Below are 21,241 nucleotides of genomic sequence, written 5' to 3'. Positions count from 1 at the left end.
AGTCAAAGTCAAAATATCTTTATTCAATTTAGGCTATAACAAGCACTTATGAATGTCAAAAAAAAATCTACCACCGGTTCGGAAAAACCTCTGCTGAGAAGAATCCGGCAAGAAACTCAACGAGGTATATATATATATATATATTTCAAACTTTCATACAATATTTGCCTTAAAAGACTGCTTAGTTTTAGATTTAGAATGTCTCATTGCTCGGTGTGCCTTACGGCATAGGCCTCCCCCTATGCTTTCCACTGCCTTCTATCTGCTTCATTTACCCTGGTTATTGGTGAACTGCACTAACCTGCGAAGCAATTCAATGGGCCCACGTGGCAACTATGGCCCAAGCCCTCTTGTTCTGAGAGGAGGCCTCTGCCCAGCATATTTATATTTATGTCATATTTCGTCAGTAATTTAAAAGTAATCTTCGATCTTAAAAATTTAACCTTGAATATAAATTTTCAATTTTAAAGGTGGTGACGATTTGCACATTTACAAATGTAGGAATTGGTAATCCATACTAATATTTTAAATGCGAAAGTGTGTGTTTGTATGTTTGTCCGTCTTTCACGTCCAAAACGGAGCAATGGATCGACGTGATTTTTGGCATAGAGATAGTTTATGGTTTTATCCTGGAAAAACCGAATTCCACGCGGGCGAAATCGCGGGCAAAAGCTAGTAACTTAATAAGTAAATATGTGCTAATGCGAATACATATATTTGAGGAACAGCATTTAAGCGTCATTTATTGTGCATCTGCTGTGCATTATTACTTTTATTACTTACTATAAAAACTATAGTGAATATATGTATAGGCTATTGGCTTCACTTGTGTGAACCAAAAGGTTGACACGAATTTAATTTACAAAATGTTACTTTTGCATGGGAACTTGTAATAATTATATTGCACACTTTATTTCTGTTATAAGATCTCTTCTTCTCACTGCGTTTATGAGATTTAATCATGCCCTCATGGAATAGTGAACAGTGTACTATTAAACAGGATACTAAAGTGATTTAGTGAACATTGTTCTAGTAAAGTTTACTGGTGAAGATACTAGTGAACACTGTACTAGAGAAAACTGTGCTGATGAAGATGAACACGTCAGTGTCTTTCAAGAAAGAAAGAAAAAAACATTTTCATACCTCTCCTTCAGAAAAGTAACTTTTCCTCCCTGACGAGAGGGAGCAAAGTGCATTTTTTCTGTTCAAGGCTTTTCTAAGTGTTTTATTGCAAATGCCATTTTTTGAAGTTGATAATTGTATAGCCACTCCATTTTCTATGCTGGTTGTTCTTTGATAATATTTAGTTTTTTTTTTCAAGTTTCTTAATGCTTGGTGTGAAAAGTTGTACGAGCCACTCAGAAGCAAAATTATTCTCATCTTGGGCATCACTTGAATCCCGATTCTATTGTAGAATCCTTCCCTACATTCTTGATTCAATGTACGCCCTTGCCGTAAATACACCATTTTGCTCCCTTGTGACACAAATAACTATTATTGCTAATAAAAAAAAACACGTATTAATGAGAAGGTACATGCTCAGCTATGACTATGAGGCAAAAGGTTCAGGCTCACCATGTGCGGTGCGGACTATGCTTCACCGCTGATTTTCAGCCTGCACGTCTACACAGCGTACAGACATTACACAAGACACTATACCTTCTTACATAGTTAAAACTGTACTAGTAACAGTAACACTATACTATATGCATATGAAACACAGCGTTGCGGCTTGCCGTAACACTATGCTGAGTGGGGTTCACTTTATACTATTCAATGTTATTTTTATTTTTTCCATCTAATGTATTTTTATGTGTATTGAATATGTGTAATGTCTCTCTCTCTCTCTCATATGTACTAGTAAACATATATACTATTATATACTATACTCGAGAAAACTGTATTATCGAAAACTGTACTAGTGAAATCTGTACTAATGGGTAGTGTACCAATGAACACTGCTTAGTGAAAAATGTGTCAGTGAACACTATACTAGTGAAAACGGATTAGTGAACTGAACACTGTGTACAGTAGTAAGAGAAAGAAGTTAACATTGTTAATTTTGATTAAATTATTGAAAACAAAAACGTTTCATTCATGTACACATACAAAGAATAGTATATTCTGGGTGTATCCTGGCCGAGTCAAAAGCTGAATATTTGGCGAAAACATTCGATCGGCGTGTGCTGCTAGTGTCTCTCTAAATTATTGCTTCTCGCTCGTCTATTATCGCATCATCATCATCATCATGTCAGCCGACAGACGTCCACTGCTGGACATAGGCCTCCCCCAAGGCTCTCCACTCAGACCGGTCTTGTGCTTTCCGCATCCACCGCGATCCCGCGATCTTAACCAAGTCGTCGCTCCATCTTCTTGGAGGCCTACCGACAGCTCGTCTCGTCTCGTCTCCCGGTCCGCGGACGCCATTCGAGAACCTTCTGGCCCCATCGGCCATCCGTCCTGCCATTATCGCATAAAATATTATAAATATGAAAGTCAATCTGCCAGTTTGTCCAAAAAAAAATATGACAAAAAGTGAATTTAGTAATAATACACTTTAATTGTGAAATTTGTAATTAAAACAACATTAATTACGCTTAGAATTTAGTCATACTCCCCCCCTCCGCCCTAATCACCTCCCTAATGTGTTTGTTAGTTATACTTGGTTACACTGCCATTCAGTTAAGTCAATTGTGCGCGTCAGACAACTGTATTTCTTGAGAACCCTAAGGCTGACCCTTTATATGTAAGTACATGGTACAGTGGGGGTAGGAAAACCTTCATCACTTATTAAATTCATTCCTTTACAAAGTCAATACTCTTAGTATGTTTTGAAACCAAAGTACTAAGTAGACAAGTGCATATCAAACTATACTTACTTGACATGATAACAACGATCAAAATAGTAGGTACCTCTAACATAATATATCTAGTTTCATATCAATACAAAACCTTTTTTACCCGACTGCCCGAAGGAGGTTATTAATAAATGGGCAATGAATGTGTGTGTTGAGAAAGTTTTGTCTTTCGGAAACCTTTGTCCTCCCTTTTTTCCGAACAAAACGGGACTACGCAACACGTGGCATGCTCGATATTTTACCCAACTGCCCCAAGGAGGGTAATGTTTTCGAGCTTATGTATGTATGTATGTATGTGGGAATGTAGGTCAATTTATTTGGTCCTCGCTGCAGCCTAAATGGCTAGACGGATTTTAACATATGAGGTATCATTGGATTCGTCATAACTGTCGGAGTGACATAGGGTATATAATATTTCAATATGGCGTCTGCGAAAGAAATATGGCGGAGGAATGAAAAAATATATTTCGTATTGTAACAATATGGGTATCAAATAAAAGCTAATAATTAGCCCATTCTAAATATATATGGTTATAATACTTTAATTTACCGTTTCACATAAATCGTCCCCTTACAACCAGAATCGCTTATCTGCATGAAATGTAGTTTCGAGAAAAACGCATTTAAAGGTTTGCATGCTCTAAACACCTATAAAAGCTAGTTATACTAAAACGTCTCTGTGTTTCTATTTAGATAATTTATCCCTTAATAGGATAGGGCTATGTTATTTACTCTATACTCGTGCCGAGTAGGTTAAAATAGGGCTTTTCTTCAAAAGGTACTGCAGATAAGCGATTTTGCCTGTAGACACGTTTTTTTTTTATCTTCTAAACTAGCAAGTTTACGCAGATATATTGGATAAACTATCATTTTAAGTCCATAATTGAAGCATTTTCGCCGAATACAGTGTTAAAATGCTTACATGTTTTATACAATTTAAGTTTTTAGTTAAGTCTCAGCGCAAATAAGAGGTATTGGCTGTAAACAAATCGGAATTTACCTCTTAAGCGCGCTTAAAAGTGCAAAATATTTCTAAGATGTTTTGACTCTAGGCTTTTTTTCTGTTTTTCTATCTTATATGCAATGTAGCATTATTCTGTTTTGTTTTTATCATTCAAAGACATATAACTTGTATTTTTCGAAAGAGTTCCATCCATCTATTTCAACAAATAGGTACCAAATAGCCCAAAAATATAAATAAATGAAAACTAGCGAGCTAAAGTCTTAAATATAGTAGTATATTTCTAGTATATGTGAGATATATTACGTTATTCCTTTAATATCATATGTGCTGCTTAATACATTTAATTATGGAACTTTTGATTACATGCATACAACAAAAAACATATTTTATTCAAACATTTTAATAAAAAGGCACTTAGCGTCTCAAGGCTCAAAGTAACCACTGAAACAGTCATGAAAAAAGAACCGTAATGGTAATAACCATCAGTCTTCTTCTTCATCAAAACGATAACGAGCATGGATATTCAGGTTTGATGAACTAAATAGAAAAACATAGGTAACCAGATCCAGCAGACCGTCGAACTGAACCGCGAGTGTCATTTAGATACCTACTATTTACTACTTCGTATCGTAGGTACGTCGTATCATTGAATAGCTTATCACGGCATAAAACATTTACGTTGCCACACATTTTCATTGTTCTTGGCTTAATATTTGTATAGGTAATATTTTTATCAATTACGACATGTCGTCTGACTTTTTGAGTTTTGATACCAGGCCTGTAACTTTGCAAACCAACCGTCGAACAAGACAAGGCAACAGAAAATCGAATCCAAACTCTGTTGAACCTCTTTCAGTAGAGGAATTTAAACTACCTGCATTAAAAAGCTATACACTAATCCACTGCCAATAAGCGCAGCTAAAGCAATAAAGATTTAATGACTTTTTACAAAAAAAATGTTATACCGGAGATTCACCATGGCTGGTTGCACTGGCCTGTGATGAAGACGTTATTGAGCGTGTGCCGGACGTAGTCACAGCTGAGACAAGCAGTGATGAAAAATAACCTTAATGGTAATAATCATCAGTCTTCTTCTTCATCACTGCTTTTCTTAGCTGTGGCTACTCAAACCAGCCATGGATAATTAATATTACCTAAGCCAAGAACAATGAAAATGTGTGACTACGTAAATGTTTATGCCGTGATAAGCTTTTCATTGATACGACGTACCTACGATACTAAGTAGTAAATAAGTAGGTTATCTAAATGACAATCACGGTTCATTTTGACGGTCTGTTGGATCTGGTTATATGTTTTTCTATAGCCGCGTATCCATTAGAGCAGCCTCAGGCCGAGCACCGCGAGCCGAGCCATATTTTGTCGGTTTTTGGCCGTGCTCAAAGGAGCCTCAGTCTGAGCCGTGCCTTTGGCAGCGTCTCCACTTGCGCGGCCTCGGAGCGAGGCAGCCGCTCGGCCCGAGGCTGCCTCTAGTGGATACGCGGCTTATTTAGTTCATCGAAACCTGGATATCTATGCTCCTTATCGTCACCTGAAAGAAAAACACTGTTAAATTACGGCAAGTGAATCGCTGTTATACATAGATCTGTTCACTCACGAAGGCGCGCCCCTCCACAGCTAATTATTAATGTACACGAGAAAACCTCTTAAGTACTTACGCATTGTCTTAGTCTTAGTGTGCGTGACTGACGGTACGCTTGCGACTGAAGCCACGAGGACAAGTTCGAGCTACGCACACATAGACTTGTCGTACGGATACGTTTAGGTACAATTACAATTATAGAATGTGGAGGGGCAGACTTTCGTTAGTGAACATATCTATAATTACCTAAATAAGTTTTTAAAATTACTTATTATGAATCGTGCTTTCAAGCGTGTACGAACCGACTAAGCTAGCCTACACAAAGTGCACACTACTTTACAATACAGCGCGAAACGTCTAAGCGATACTTAAGCGATTTTGGCTGTAGCGCTTCTTATGGTCGAAGCAAACATTGTTACAAGCAATATCGCCTATATTATATTTAGTTTGTTTTCGCTGTTGCAATAATTGAAATATAAAGTAATGCTCAACAGGCGAAACCTACTAACATTATTTTAGCACTTTTAGGCAGTACTCAAATTGCATTTTTATTGAAATCTTAACATTCCAAAATCGCTTGTTTGACATTAAAATATTTTTGCTGTTGTAAAATAAAAATAAATGCTGTTTAACCAACGCGTAGTTGTTTTTGGCTGTTGATTTTCTTAAAAATCGGCTTTAAGTGAGCTTAAGAAAAACGTAACTCGGTATTGGAGTATCGTACAGTAAAACGGGTTTCAACAGCATGTAGATCTTGGAAAGTACATTCTAACGATATACTTAACTCAGTTTTGCCCAAAAGTGACTTTAAGCGATTTTGGTCGTAAGGGACGAAATATCAAAAAAATTGAAAAATAAAACATTAAATTAAAAATAATAAAAACCCGACTGCCAAAAGGTCTACAACTCTATTAAGTAGCTAATTTAAAGTTTAACAGTCGGGACCCATTTAAATCGTGACCCTCAAAAACTCTTAGAAATGGGTCCCGACAGTTGAACTTTAAATTAGCTACTTAATAGAGTTCTAGACCACTAGACTTATTTTCTTCCTTTTAGTTTTGGCAGTCTACAGTGGCGCCAACTGGTGAGCGCGAAAACGGTAGCCCTAATTACTGATCGTTAATTGACGTCACTGAGTATGGTCATTAAGTAAAGATCTGCGGGTCGTTATCTGACGCAGTTAAACACAAAACTACCAGACGGCAGATGTTACTTAAACATTAATGTTTTTTTCTTTTTAATGTAATCATGATGAAATTGAATATTAACTTGTTGTGCATTGTTTTAGGTTTATCATAAAAACTTTTTTTTCACTTCTCATGCTCGTAAAGTTCGTGTTTATGCTCGGTCTAGGTGGCATAAAATTACTTTTTATGCTCTAGTGCATAAAGTAAAATCTTCGTCTAAGACAATGTAATTATGTGTAAACAGCCAAAAACGAAATAGTTTCTACATATTTTTTTAATTTATATAAAACTAAAAATCAATGAAATCAATCAATATAGATCAATAAGTAAAAAAAATATAATTATATAGTAATGCATGAGTATTGAGTAATAGTAAGTGAACAATTGTTCCCACTGTTGCTATTTCATTTCCTCGCCATCGAAGTGAAAAGCAGAGTGTAAAACTCGAGCGTTAAACCCATTTTCCCCTCGACGTGTCTATCCACCCTCGCCGTACCGGCTCGGGTGGCTATATGAACGCCTCGGGTAAAATGGCTCCTTTTATGCTCTTGTTGTACAATCTTCTATCTTTCTACCTTCAAAGCAAAGTAATTGTTTTAGTTTATTGATATGGACCTCCGCGAAGTAACGCCTGATTCGATAAATTATTAATTTGTGATTATTTGTTTAGGTCCCGACGCGACCGCGACTCGCGCGCCCGCCACCACGGCTGCTGTCTCCACAGCAGGTAAAGTAGTTCTACTTATATTATAAATGCGAAAGTGTGTGTGTGTGTGTTTGTTACTCCTTCACTTGGACGCATTTGGATGAAATGTGGTACGTAGATAGCTGGACGTCTGGAATAGCACATAGGTTACTTTTCATCCCGATATTCCCACGGGATAGGGATAAAATCTCGAAATAACAACCGCTGGGCTTCGAGTCATGAAATTTGGTATGTATGTGGGTAGCTGGACGTCTGGAATATGTATGTTTATTCCAATATTCCCGCGGGATAGGGATAAAATTTTGAAATTTCTTAAGGTTTCGAGTCATGATTTTTTGTATTATTGCAGATGTGACGTGAACGCCAACGATTACAGAGACAAGCTGGTCCTTCCCTCTCTGCCCGCCCCTCCCCTTCCCCCGCCCCGGTCTCGCCCCGCAAACGACGAATAATATACAGCGATGAGTCACCCCAGACACGTTTAGACAAGTCTCCCGTCAAAAAGGCATTGCAAAAACAGACCCACAATGAACAGGTCAACGAGAATGTTGAATCCAGCAGTGAGGAAGTAACCCAGCGTCCTACACGCAGCACTGCCTCCAGAGTAAGAAAAGATAAAATAGAAGACGCAGACTCGAGTAAATTGCGAAAGATTCAGAAACAAAACCATAAAATACTAGTCGAAAAGAGTGTTGAATTGAGCAGTGAAGAAGAAATCACGCGTCCGACGCGCAACACTGCCTCCAAAATTAGAAACGATAATAAAATAGAAAATAGAGACTACAGTAAATTGCAAAAGTTGCAGAAACAGAAACTTGATAAACTGATCATAGACAGCGCTGAATCGACCACTGAAGAAGAAACTAAACGTCCAACTCGCAACACCGCCTCCAAAGTTAGAAAAGATAATAAAGTAGAAAATAGAGATTCTAGTGAAGAGCAAGTGAGGTCACCTAGAAAACTTAACAAACAGGTCCCAAACAAGGATCACAAGCAGAAATCTAAAAAGGCAACTAATAATAATGTTAGTAAGAGGGGTGGGGCACGGCTGCTAGTGGGAGTCAGTGAAACAGAAGAATCTGATAAGCAGAGTAACTGCTCTGAGCTAGCTAAAGAACTGGTGATCGATGAAGATGATGTCATCCTGCTGAGGAGATACCTCGCTAAAAGGGGGGATCGGAGATCTAGACAGATTCGACAACGACGAAGAATATAAGAAAAGGGTGTTCTACAGGTTGAATCCTCTAGTGACCATAGAGAGATGCAAGCCGTTAGAGAACCTGCTGCTGCAGAAGATGTCTCTTAAAGAGTTTGCCAGGAATTTAGGGCTCCGCAGCGTGGCTGAGGTGACGCCAGAGAAGAGATACCGGATGCGTCTCAGCACCAAACTAGCCAGGGCTGCGGACTCTGAAACGGATAAAGAGAATATTGTCCAACCAAAGAGGCGAAAACTATGGAACAATGATAAGGAACACTTTACTAGCATTACATCGCGTTCAAGTGGAATCAAGCTGCGTAATATACCTAAGCCAGCTCTGAATGAAGACAGCTCGAAGGACACGACTGACTCCGACACAGAATTCAAAAGGAAGGTCAGAGAACAGTTCGCAAGAAAGTCGAAACAACGGGCGAGCGCCGCAGAACGGGATAAAGAAACTACAAGCACCATTGTGACAGAGAAAGAGCAGAGGACGACTCGGTCTTCTATCAGAGGTCCGGGACCTCTTAAAGAGCAGAACAAATCCACTGAAAATAAGGAAGGTAAAGCAGTACAAGCTGCTAGCTCAGAAGACGTCAGAAGAACTAGGTCCTCTGATAGAGTTAGAGTCCCGGTGAGAGCACTTAAAGAGCAAAATAAAGGGAGTGATTCTAGTGATAGTCCGTTTGTGACGTCAAAAAAAGAAAGCTCTCCAAAGAAAGCTGCGAAAGAGACAGAGCGGAATGCGGGAAAAGCTAATTTGAAGAAGACCAAGAAAGGCAAAGTTGAAGAAGGAAAGGTCGATGAAAGAGTTGAGAAGATGAAGTCGGCCGTTGTCAGAAGCATGACGGCGCAGCCTGTGAAAATTAGAGCGTGAGTAATATGTTTTAGTGTTTTAAATAATTTGAAAAGAAGGAATTATTCGATTTATTGTCTTTCGGTACAAATGAAAAGTCATCCACATAAATTGACTATTTTGAATTCATGCCAAAATAAATAGGTATTAAATAGTATTAATGAACTAAAATAATGTATTTGCTCTTCTGCGACCTTATGATAGCTAAGTTTATGCAAGATACATGTGTTCATGCAGTTCCTCCACCTCCACACTGTAAGGACACACACAAATCACATAAACCCATCTATCACCACAACAATACAGATGCGTTTCAAACTAAACCAGAGCTCATCTTCTGCGCAACACAACTATACACCATTATGTTGAGTCTAACATCTGGTAGTCTATCATAAGGTCGCGGATAGCAAAGAAATGATTTTAGTTCATTGATATGGACCTTCGCAAAGTAACGCCTGATTAAATTAATTATTTGAAGCATTCCGTTTTTGCCATTGTGGCTATGGAACCCTAAAAAAAGTCATCATCTTCATCAACCCATAGCAGTCCACTGCTGGCCATAGGCCTCCCCCAAAGAGCGCTGCGCCCTGTCCTCGGCTAGACGCATCCAGCTTCTACCAGCAGCTTTCCGCAGATCGTCACTCCACCTGGCTGGAGGGCGTCCCACACATATGTTTGCCAAGACGCGGTCTCCACTCAACAACTCGTTAACTCCAGCGGCAGTCGGTTCTTCGACAGATATGACCAGCCCACTGCCACTTCAACTTCCTAATTCTGAGAAAAATAACTATTAAATAGTCAAAATACCACAAACGGGACTTACCACGCTAAAACACACGAGTAATATTTACCTCGACGTTTCGACCACATTACAGCTTAAAAGCTGAGAGGGTCAAGGAACATATTGCAGCTGTTAAAAATCGCCATGTGAATAAGTCAGCCATAGCCGATTATTTATTGGGGTCAGGACCAGACTACTGGATTGAGCTTCACAATCCTAAAATCCTCTCCACGGAACGTCATTTCTACTCAAGAATGGTACGTGAAGCGATTGAAATAAAAAAATTGGTTTTTTTTTATTTTTTTTTATTCGACTGGATGGCAAACGAGCAAGTGGGTCTCCTGATGGTAAGAGATCACCACCGCCCATAGACAACTGCAACACCAGGGTATTGCAGATGCGTTGCCAACCTAGAGGCCTAAGATGGAATACCTCAAGTGCCAGTTATTTCGCCGGCTGTCTTACTCTCCACGCCGAAACACAACAGTGCAAGCACTGCTGCTTCACGACAGGATTAGCGAGCAAGATGGTGGTAGCAATCCGGGCGGACCTTGCACAAGGATATAAGCTTATATTGGATATAAGCTTTCGTCTTCATGGAATCCTGTTATAAATAAGTGTCGGCGTCGGGATGAATGTTCGGAGGGACGATCGGACGTTGTTAGTGTTGTGTGTCGGTGTGATGGGGTGACAAATAAAAATGACCAAGTGCGGGTAGTTCGAGATACGAGTGCCGGTACTATTAGTGATCATGATCAAGTGCGGGTAGTTCGAAGGACTCGCGCTGCTAGGCAGACTTGACACTCAACACTAAGTCTACTCGTGACCACGGCCACTGTAATGTGGTCGACACGTCGAGGTAAATATTACTCGTGTGTTTTAGCGTGATAAGTCCCGTTTGTGGTATTTTGACTATGAGTGAAAATCACGAAAGTTTAAAACATTAATTATTAAATAATAATAAAATAATAGTAGATTGTTCAACGAGGGACTAAAACATGCCATAATGACACGAGATATTTAGCCACCCGAGCAGAGCGAGGGTGGCTATAGTTTGAGTACGTGGCATTATGGTTGTCTAGTCTCGCGTTAAACACTCTTCTTTTCACTTTGAATGCGAGGAAAAACAATGTTCTGTTCAAAATTACAATGTTATTTTTAAAAACGTACGCTCGACTAATGGACAGGCAGGGCAAAAAAATTGTTTCGCGGTATTTTCTTTTCTTTTATTTGTTTGAAGTGATGCTTTAAATGCTTGCATATTTAGCCAACAGTTTCAAAATTGAAAACTATTTAAAAACAATTGGACTATGCATAAAAAAATTTATTAATCCTTTAATATAATGGAATAGATTCATATCGTAATCATTAATTGTGTTTAACGAAATTAAATCGTGTTTTTTTAAAAATATTTTTGCACAGTTGCCATTTTGAGGTTATTTCCACGCCCTAAAAATCCTCTGTTCACACCACCTGTTTAGGGGCTTCCAACTTAATAAAAAAAAAAAATAACATTAATCCTAGAGAATAAAAAGGAGCTTTAGTCCCGATACGCAGAGACTAAAGTAACATTGTAAGAGCATGAGAAGCGAAAAAGAAATGTATTACCAATTAACTTGTATAGGTCGAGCGTACCGCCGGGGCGCGAGTACACCAGTCTGGAGGACCACGCCATCGTGGCCTGGGTGTCGACGGGGGACCGGAGCGGAGGGTCAACGGGAACGCGCTCTGGCGGGAACTGCAGGCCGACTACAAGCGGATCACTGGCCAGGGTGAGTGGTACACACGAGGGCGGTTCTGCAGTGAACTAGAGCTAACTAGAGACAGGCCGACCATGGGTATAAAAAAAAAATTTTTTACCGACCTGAATATTCGCCATAATTAATACCTTTTTTTTTATTCTACTGGATGGCAACTGAGCAAGTGGGTCTCCTGATGGTAAGAGATCACCACCGCGATTGACACCTGCACACCAGAGGGAATGCAGATGCGTTGCCAACCTAGAGGCCTAAGATGGGATACCTCAAGTGCCAGTAATTTCACGGCTGTCTTACTCTCCACGCCGAAACACAACAGTGCAAGCACTGCTGCTTCACGGCAGGATTAGCGAGCAAGATGGTGGTAGCAATCCGGGCGGACCTTGCACAAGGTCCTACCACCTGCAAAACCTAACCTAACCTAAGTAGAAACTAAAAATGTGATTTATTTTTTGTTGAAATGTAATTTAATCATGCAACTCTTCATTAAAACAAAGCAAGAGCGTGCCGGACACGCCCAAGATAGGGTTCCGTAGCCATTACAAAAAAATCAAGTAATATTATGTGCGTTATAACACAATTAAACACTTACTACAGTCTTAAAATCTATTACCAGAAAAGAGCGTATCTTCACGGCACTTTGTTGAGAAGCGCAGTTTTTTCGGCAATAACTCAGAAACGGTATATCCGATCATGTTGAAAGCAATTTTCGTTGAAAGTATTTATTAAGCGTTACCTTTCCATATTTTTGCATATTTTTTGGACAAACGGTTTACAAGATAGAGGGGGGGGGGACACAATTTTTGCTACTACTACTACGATTATTTCCGGAAATCTTCACTTAATCAAAAAAGTTTTTGGGAAACCTTACTATCTTTTCAAAAGAGCTGTCTAACTATGTGCCACACGTTGATCAGTTAAAAAAAAACAATTTCTGTTACGTGTATGGAGTGCCCCCCTATAAATATTTATTTTTGTAATTTAACTACAAAACTAAATAGCGGCTTTGACAAGACATCTGTACTCCAAATTTCATTGATATACATCTTGTAATTTCGAGTAAAATGCCTGTGACGTACGGACGGACAGACAGACAGACAGACGACTTGACGAAACTATAAGGGTTCCGTTTTCGCCATTTTGGCTCCGCAACCTAAAAACTTGCTTTTATTTCTCACAATAAAGACCTGATGATTATTTTAACGTATACCGCCTTCCTAAGCCAGAAGGCGCTATCTCAAAAAAAAAAACACTTATGAGTAGGTAATTAATACCCCTGAGTTTTTCGAAAATTCATGTGCGGAATTACATTTGAAATTTACCACGAGCTTTGGGTGAAGGAAAACATCGTGAGGAAACCTGCACAAACCTGCAAAGCGATTCAATGGTGCGTACGAAGTTCCCAATCCGCAGTGGGCCCGCGTGGGAACTATGGCCCAAGCCCTCTTGTTCTGAGAGGAGGCCTGTGCCCAGCAGTGGGACGTGTATAGGCTGGGATGATGATGATGAAATGAATTAATACTATTGTGTAGCTTAAAACATTCTGCAACACATGGTACAAATGATAGAAAAGTATTTTTTTTTTGCGCCTTTCGACTTAGTGCAGTATAAAAGTATGTGAAGTATAAATAAATTGTAGGTGGGAACTATACGGCGGGATACAAATTATCCTGTGTCATTCACAGGGCCACTTTAGTAACCTTTAGGGTCTTTTTAGGCTTCCGGAGCCAAAATGGCAAAAAAGGAACCCTTATAGTTTCGCCATGTCTGTCTGTCTGTCCGTCCGTCCGTCCGCGGCTTTGCTCAGGGACTATCAATGCTAGAAAGCTCTAATGTTGCATGGATATATATGTAAACTATGCCGACAAAATGGTACAATAAAAGACTAAAAAAATAATTTTTTCGGTACCTCCCATAGACGTAAAGTGGGGGTGATTTTTTTTTCTCACCCAAACCTATATTGTGGGTTATCGTTGGATAGGTCTTTTAAAACCATTAGGGGTTTGCAAAAAAGATTTTTCGATTCAGCGATTTGTTTGCGAAATATTCAACTTTAAAGTGCAAATTTTCATTAAAATCGAGCGTCCCCCCCCCCTCTAAAATCTAAACCGGTGGGTGGAAAAATTTTGAAAAAAATCAGGATGGTAGTAAGTATATCAAACTTTCAAGGAAACTATAACGGCTAAGTTTGCTTGAGAATTATTAGTAGTTTTACTCTTAATAGCAGCCTAAGGTATAAAATATACCTAAACTTGGAAGATTCCGTATAAAATACGAAATCCTTAGAAAGATATTAGTTATTCTTTTCGTAATGGCTACGGAACCCTATTCGGTGTGTCCGACACGCTCTTGGCCGGTTTTCCGTGTTAGTGACCATTGTCGTAATTGTACAGATCGTTCGTGGCACTCCCTCCGCAACCGCTACCTCCGCTACGTGCTGCCCTCCCTGGGGCGCCTGGCGCTGCCCCGCAACAGGTCAGCCGGCTGCGGGCCGCCGCCGCCGCCGGTCAGTACACCACACACTACACAGAGAGGGACAGACACACACACACACACACACAGACAGACACACAGACAGACACACACACAGACAGACACACACACGCACAGACACACACAGACAGACAGACAGGTAGTCGTACAGACAGAAGGACAGACAGAAGAACAGGCAGACGGACAGACAGAGAGAAGGACAGACAGACAGGCAGACACAGACAGACAGACAGATAGAGAGAAGGACAGACAGACGGACAGACAGACGGGCAGACACAGACAGACAGATAGTCGGACAGACAGATAGAGAGAAGGACAGGCATTAGTCTGTTCATATTTATTAATTTCTGAGTAATTGGTTGTCTGGAAGAGATCGCTTTTTAGCGATAAGATCGCCTATTGTCTACCTGTCTACGAAACGGAACCCTTATTCAATAAAACATTTGGGAAACGTTGTACAACGGAATGAATATTACGCCAAACAAAACATTCTACTAACCGAAAGTTGGCATTTTGAAAAGTGACTTTACAACAAACAGGCCAAACGTACAGTTGGTAACTGTGAGGTTGGGTAATAAAACTAAACATTTTAATAAGTTGGCGATGATCGGCGAAATGAAATTATGCGAAAAGTCGGTTGGGAAGTAATATTCGGCGAAACAATTCTCTGCGAAAAATTAGAGAACCGTTTTCAATGAACCAATAGAAACGCTTCATTTACTTATCCTCGCACAGCACAGCTCTGGTGGAAACAGCTGAGCGGCGCGAAGCCGGGTAAATGAAGTGTTTCTATTGGTTGGTTTTTTGGAGTCTTTTTGTATTTTTTATTTCAACTCCAAATTTGTTACTTTTCGGATATGGTTTCACGGGATACCCGTAAAAGTAACAAAATTGGAGTTGAAATAAAAAATACAAAAAGACTCCAAAAAAACAATCATAATTTGATTGCTTAGTAGCGACATCTCTTGTCTGGGTGAGCGGTTGGTTCCGAAAGAGTGTGACGTCTGTCGACGCAACATAGATGTCGCTAGTGCTGCTGCTTAAGTAGCATAGTAGAAATAAGCAACCTGAGATATGTATGCATAGGAAAAATTCGTGTCTAGATTCCTGTCCAGCGTGTTGTAGGGGTTATAGCACGCAGCACGGATTGCTCAGGACCTGGGTTCGATTCCCAGCGCTGGTCTCTTTTTCTGGTTTTTCTGTGCATCCATGTCTCAGTTTGTATTTTCGATAGCGTTTCTATTGGTCCATGAAGAGAAGAACAGATCCTCGCACATCTTTGTTGGAAACGGTGACTCATTTTTCTTTCTCAACAAGCTTCAGCAAACTTCAATAAGCAAGTTGAGAAAGCAAGACAAACTTGTCCGACAAGTTCGGTGGAAAATAGTAGATTGCACAACAAGAGCATAAAACGAGCCATTTTACCCAAGACGTTCATATAGCCACCCTAGCCGGTACGGCGAGGGTGGATAGACACGTCGAGGGGAAAATGGATTTAATGCTCGAGTTTTACACTCTGCTTTTCACTTCGATGGCGAGGAAATGAAATAGCAACAGTGAAAACAATTGTTCACTCACTACGTAAATTTTATTTTTCATGCATTACTTTATAGTTATATATTTTTTTAGTTTTAGTGATTTATTTTGATTGATTTGATTGATTTTTAGTTTTATATAAATAAAAAATTAAAAAAAGTATAAAAAAACTTCTTTGTTTGTGGCTGTTGACACCTAATTACCTTGGTCTTAGACGAAGATTTTATTTTATGCACTAGTGCATAAAAAGTCATTTTATGTCGCCTAGATCCAGCATAAATATTAACTTTACGAGCATGAGAAGTGAAAACATTATTGAAATAGATCTGCATTTTGTATTGTCCGTAGGGCAACTAAAGACCGGCGGGCCCCCGCGCCGCAACTCCATCTACGGCGCGCCCGTCGTGCGGTCCGCGTCCGCCCGCGCCGCGCGACCCCCGCCCGAACAAACCCCGGCCCCGAAACGCCCGGCTGATGAACCCCCGCCGGACAAGCACACGCCGCCCAGGGCTACAGGTCAGTTTGAAGACACGGATGCTAACGATAAAGGGAACTTTGCTTCACTCTTTGACATTTCATCGCGCCGCGCGACCCCCGGCTGAGGAACCCCCGGCTGATGAACCCCCGCCGGACAAGCACACGCCGCCCAGGGCTACAGGTCAGTTTGAAGACACGGATGCTAACGATAAAGGGAACTTTGCTTCACTCTTTGACATTTCATCGCGCCGCGCGACCCCCGGCTGAGGAACCCCCGGCTGATGAACCCCCGCCAGACAAGCACTAGCCGCCCGAGGCTACAGGTTCGTTTGAGGGCAGGAACTAATTATTTTAATATAGTACTGTATTATTCTTGCACAATCAATAATGACCTACTGTATTTCGATATGGAGTGGAGTGGGGCATCAAAAACCAAATTTCTGGAGGTCGAGAGGGGGCAGAGGTGCCTACTCAAAACTATGTTTTTTTTAATATTTTTCTCAAAAATGTCCGTAAAAGTTGACATTATTCTTTACATATCAGAAGGTGAAGTGCATAGTTTATGGTCAGCGAAAAATTAAAAGTTAAAAAGATTGCAGGCGCGCTAGCTCGACAATAATGAATTAGCGCGCCTGCAATCAGTCACATTTTTTTTTAAAGTTAAAAAGGCCATGGAAATGTTGGCACAAGTCGTATACAGCCAAGTCTAATGGCCGGTATCAGATATTTTGTTGGAACTTCGGACTTTTCTATTGGATCTGAAATAGCTTGTGGTGTTTTCGGTGGAAAATACACCTGCAGTTTATTTTTAATGTAAAAAGGTGGGAAAGCATAAGAAAAATAATTGGAATAAAATTAAATGTTACGATATATTTTGAGAAAAAGTTTAGTCTATTTCAGAATTATTCATCATTTTTGAGAAAAGCTTTTTATTAGTCTCGGCTGGAATAGCAATTGCTGGCTTCGTATTAGTTAAACGGACTCGCAAGCTCGTCCGTTTAATACTCATACTCAGCCAGCAATTGCCTACTTCCAGGCCACGACAATAATCTACTATTAGATACCCAACAACTGAGCTGTAAAAATGCTGTAAGCTTTTAAGTATGCGGAAACTTTATATTGCAGCGGCAATACGGTATTTGACTATTTTGTATATGTTTTATAAATTAAAACTACACAATGCCTGTTATCGAATAGAAAAACAATTTTCAAGCTACCTTTACAAATAACAAAGTTATAAAGGTTTGAAATTCAAGATTAGACAGAGAAAGACATACTGGCATGTGACGTCACACGCCAGTACCGCCATACTTGCTGCATAGAGAAAAGCGTTTGAGAAAGAGACAGGTATATAGATTTTTCAAAAAATCACTATAAATCCAATTTTCAACCGATTTAAATTTTTCTCTTCGCTAAACACTATCTGTATATCTATACTTTCATAATAATATTAAGATATGGCAAAATCAGAAGTTGTCAAATACCGTATTCTGAAACTTCACAGTTCCTTAACCTTTAAACATCAGACTGTTGTGACATTGACTTTGAACCATTCTGTTCCAGGTCGGTCCCCTCGGCGCGCGTCGCCGTCCTACTCGGCGATCACGCGCAAGTTCGCGCGCACGCGCGCCGCCACCTCCCTCACGTCCTCCCCCCTCACCCTCAGCACCAAGAGGAGGAAGTGATCACAACTAAACATTCAACCCGTCCTAGGTGTAATCATTTCTTGCTAATCCAAACGACACAACGAACAATACGGAATATTACGCAAAGCTCTGCGCAGGGGGCGACACTAGCGCAAACCCTCATGTCAAAGTCAGTTCTCTTTATATTTTGTCGCCATGACGGATCATGACCAATAGTAGTTTGTACAACAAGAGCATAAGATGATTCGTTTTACCCGAGACGTTCATATCCACCCGAGCCGGTGTGGCGAGGGTGGACAGACACGTCGAGGGGAAAATGGGTTGCAACATTATTTTGATTGATTTTTAGTTTTTATATAAATTAAAAATTATTAAATACTTTTTTTTGTTTGTGGCTGTTGACACCTGATTGCCTTGGTGTTAGACGAAGATTTGATTTTGTGCACTAGACTAGTGCATAAAGTCAAATCTTCAAATTTAAAATACTGGCTGTAGTATAGCCAATACCGGCGTAGTCGTACACAATGAGGGCTATCGCGTATGAATTCGCCGCTAGAGGCGCTAGTGTAGCGTAAGGTCTCCGAAATGTCGAATGTCACTGTTTTTGGGTGAGCTACGCGGGTTTATTTATAATTAGAATAATTTTGTGAATATTTTGCATTACCTGAAATTAACTATGGCAATAGTAGATTATTGTCGTGGCCTGGAAGTAGGCAATTGCTGGCTGAGTATGAGTATTAAACGGACGAGCTTGCGAGTCCGTTTAACTAATACGAAGCCAGCAATTGCTATTCCAGCCGAGACTAATATAAAGCTTTTCTCAAAAATGGTGAATAATTCTGAAATAGAATAAACTTTTTCTCAAAATAATAATTGTAAAATTAATTTATTCCAATATTTTTCTTATGCTTTCCCGCCTTTTTTCATTAAAAAATAAACTGCAGGTGTATTTTTCCACCGAAAACACCACAAGCTATTTCAGACCCAATAGAAAAAGTTCGTTGTTCCAACAAAATATCTGATACCGGCCATTAGACTTGGCTGTATGTATACGACTTGTGCCAATATTGCCATGGCCTTTTTAACTTTAAAAAAAATGTGACTGATTGCAGGCGCACTAATTCATTATTGTCGAGCTAGCGCGCCTGCAATCGTTTTAACTTTTTAATTTTTCGCTGACCATAAACTATGCATTCACCTTCTGATATGTAAGAATAATGTCAACTTTTACGGTCATTTTTGAGAAAATATGCATTACAAGGCAATGAATGTTTGTGTTTTGAGACAGTTTTGTCTTTCGGAAACCTTTGTCCTCCCTTTTTTTCCGAACAAAACGGGACTACGCAACACTGTGGTTGCTCGATATTTTCATGCTACGGTTTTAAGGTGTATAAATATGATTTTGATCTAAACTTTGTTTTCACGCCCGTAATAACAGACTTTAAAAGCCAGACTTAAAAACCTCACGCAACAGTGCGCATCTAGTGAGACAAAAAAACTATAGCCCTCATGCGCTGTATGGAAACGAGGCCTCTTTTTTGGAAATATCCATGAAATACCTTAATTTCTTATTTAAATGTTTATTTTTCTTTTTTAAGTGGCACATGATAAGAAAGCCCGTATATCAGCGTTTCTTATCCACGAGGTCCACGAGTATGTGTATGGGGGTCCGCCGTCTTATCTATAGACATTTGAATTAATAAAAAATTAATGATATTATAACGGATAACTCACGTCTTAAACCGAGTTTAGCTCGACATGTTTCGGGCTATTTCGTAGCCCTTCCTCTCTGTCGTGCGAGCAGAGCGGTGGCGCGTAGTGTCCGTGTTGCGGCAGCCCCGAGTCGCGTGCTCCTGAGAAGAAGGGTACGAAATAGCCCGGAACATGTCGAGCTCAACTCTGTTTAAGACGTGAGTTATCCGTTTATAAATCTCATTTAATATGAGTGAGTGTCACGGTAGTTTCATGTTCAAAATAATAAAAATTGACCTAAATTAATTCCTGTTTTTTTTATAAAGGGGGTCCTTGAAATCATGCTTGATTGTCTAGAGGGGCCCGCGGACTGAAAAAGGTTAAGAAACGCTGCCGTATATCGAGGAAGTTTTGAGCACTTTAAGCGCCTAAATAGCTGTTACTTTTTTTGTAGTCAAAATTATCTGAGTTTTTTGTTATCGTCGTGTCGAATGGGGTTTTTTTGATCAGTCTAGCAGCAGTAGACAATAATTTGATTTTATTTTGAAGAACCAAAGTATTGTGAAGGCATAACACTAAAAATTAACTCAATACAGGCCATACAGGATGTTAAACCTAAAGGTCTGGCAAAAGGAGTGATAAAAAAAATATATATATATTTAACACCGTGAAACTTTGCATAATAGTAATGTGGTCTAACTATCACTAAAGTTGAAAATGACTCTAACCTGTCATCCCTTAAACCCTACACCTGACTGCCAAACACTCTGTATATGCGTTTGACGCACTAACCGAAGTCTGGCACGTGGTGGTAATTTCTTTAAGGTCAAAATACTTTTCGCTGTATCGTTTTGGGCTACAAATATACAAAGTGGTGCGTGTTTGTATTTTTCCGGTTTAACTAATATTTAGTTGGAGAAAATTAAAAATGGCAATATGTCAGTATGTTTTGCAGGTGGAAGGACCTTGTTGCAAGTGCTTTGCACTGTTGTTTCGGCGTGGAGAGTAAGACAGCCTGTGCAATTACTGGCACTTGAGATATCCCATCTTAGGCCTCTAGGTTGGCAACGCATCTGCAATACCCCTGGTGCTGCAGATGTCCATGGGCGGTGGTGATCTCTTACAAAAATCTGCTCAGACACTTTTTTTGGGGAGGGGGACAAAAGCAAGACAACGAAAAGAATTTTCGCCCTTTCGACTAGGAGTTGATCAGAATTGTTTGTTTAATATAAGTGATTCTGGTAAATAAACTGGCCCTGTACTACAAAGTGCAAAACTCGATCGTAGTTGCCGTCCCGCTCACGCTTATGTCATTTAATACGGGAGTAAGAGGGATGGTACGACATACGAACTTCGATTCTGTAGTGGCCCCTGTGCTTCCATCGGACCGAATCCTCGCGATCAATATTTGGCTACCGTTCTAGCCTTTAAAATGGTTTTATTTGATCTATATGATGTTTTAAATTGGGAAGAAAGTTAGGCGAAACGGA

General features: G+C 39.9%; 2 protein-coding genes across 5 annotated transcripts in view; one reads left to right on the top strand and one right to left on the bottom strand.

The window, feature by feature from the left end:
- LOC141442949 (uncharacterized) overlaps positions 1-21,241 on the bottom strand; it is a 42,169-nt gene that overhangs the window by 18,827 nt on the left and 2,101 nt on the right. The window lies entirely within an intron of this gene.
- LOC141442946 (uncharacterized) lies at positions 8,611-18,313 on the top strand. The gene is made up of 5 exons (XM_074108143.1): positions 8,611-9,386; positions 11,775-11,922; positions 14,301-14,413; positions 16,285-16,452; positions 17,977-18,313. The coding sequence occupies exons 1-4, from the start codon at positions 8,611-8,613 to the stop codon at positions 16,409-16,411; spliced, it is 1,164 nt and encodes a 387-aa protein (XP_073964244.1). The 3' UTR covers positions 16,412-16,452; positions 17,977-18,313.

Source organism: Choristoneura fumiferana, chromosome 26 (assembly GCF_025370935.1).
Source record: "Choristoneura fumiferana chromosome 26, NRCan_CFum_1, whole genome shotgun sequence".
Taxonomy (NCBI): domain Eukaryota; kingdom Metazoa; phylum Arthropoda; class Insecta; order Lepidoptera; family Tortricidae; genus Choristoneura; species Choristoneura fumiferana.
Note: the sequence above shows the minus strand (reverse complement) of the source record. Positions and strands in the feature narration are given on the sequence as shown.

Bases quoted from the DNA above. Each gene is read 5' to 3' on its own strand.
- LOC141442946 (XM_074108143.1), top strand. From the start codon at position 8,611: ATGTCTCTTAAAGAGTTTGCCAGGAATTTAGGGCTCCGCAGCGTGGCT. The intron at 11,923-14,300 runs GTGAGTGGTACA...GTAATTGTACAG, and splicing joins CAAGCGGATCACTGGCCAGG to ATCGTTCGTGGCACTCCCTC. The intron at 14,414-16,284 runs GTCAGTACACCA...TATTGTCCGTAG, and splicing joins GCGGGCCGCCGCCGCCGCCG to GGCAACTAAAGACCGGCGGG.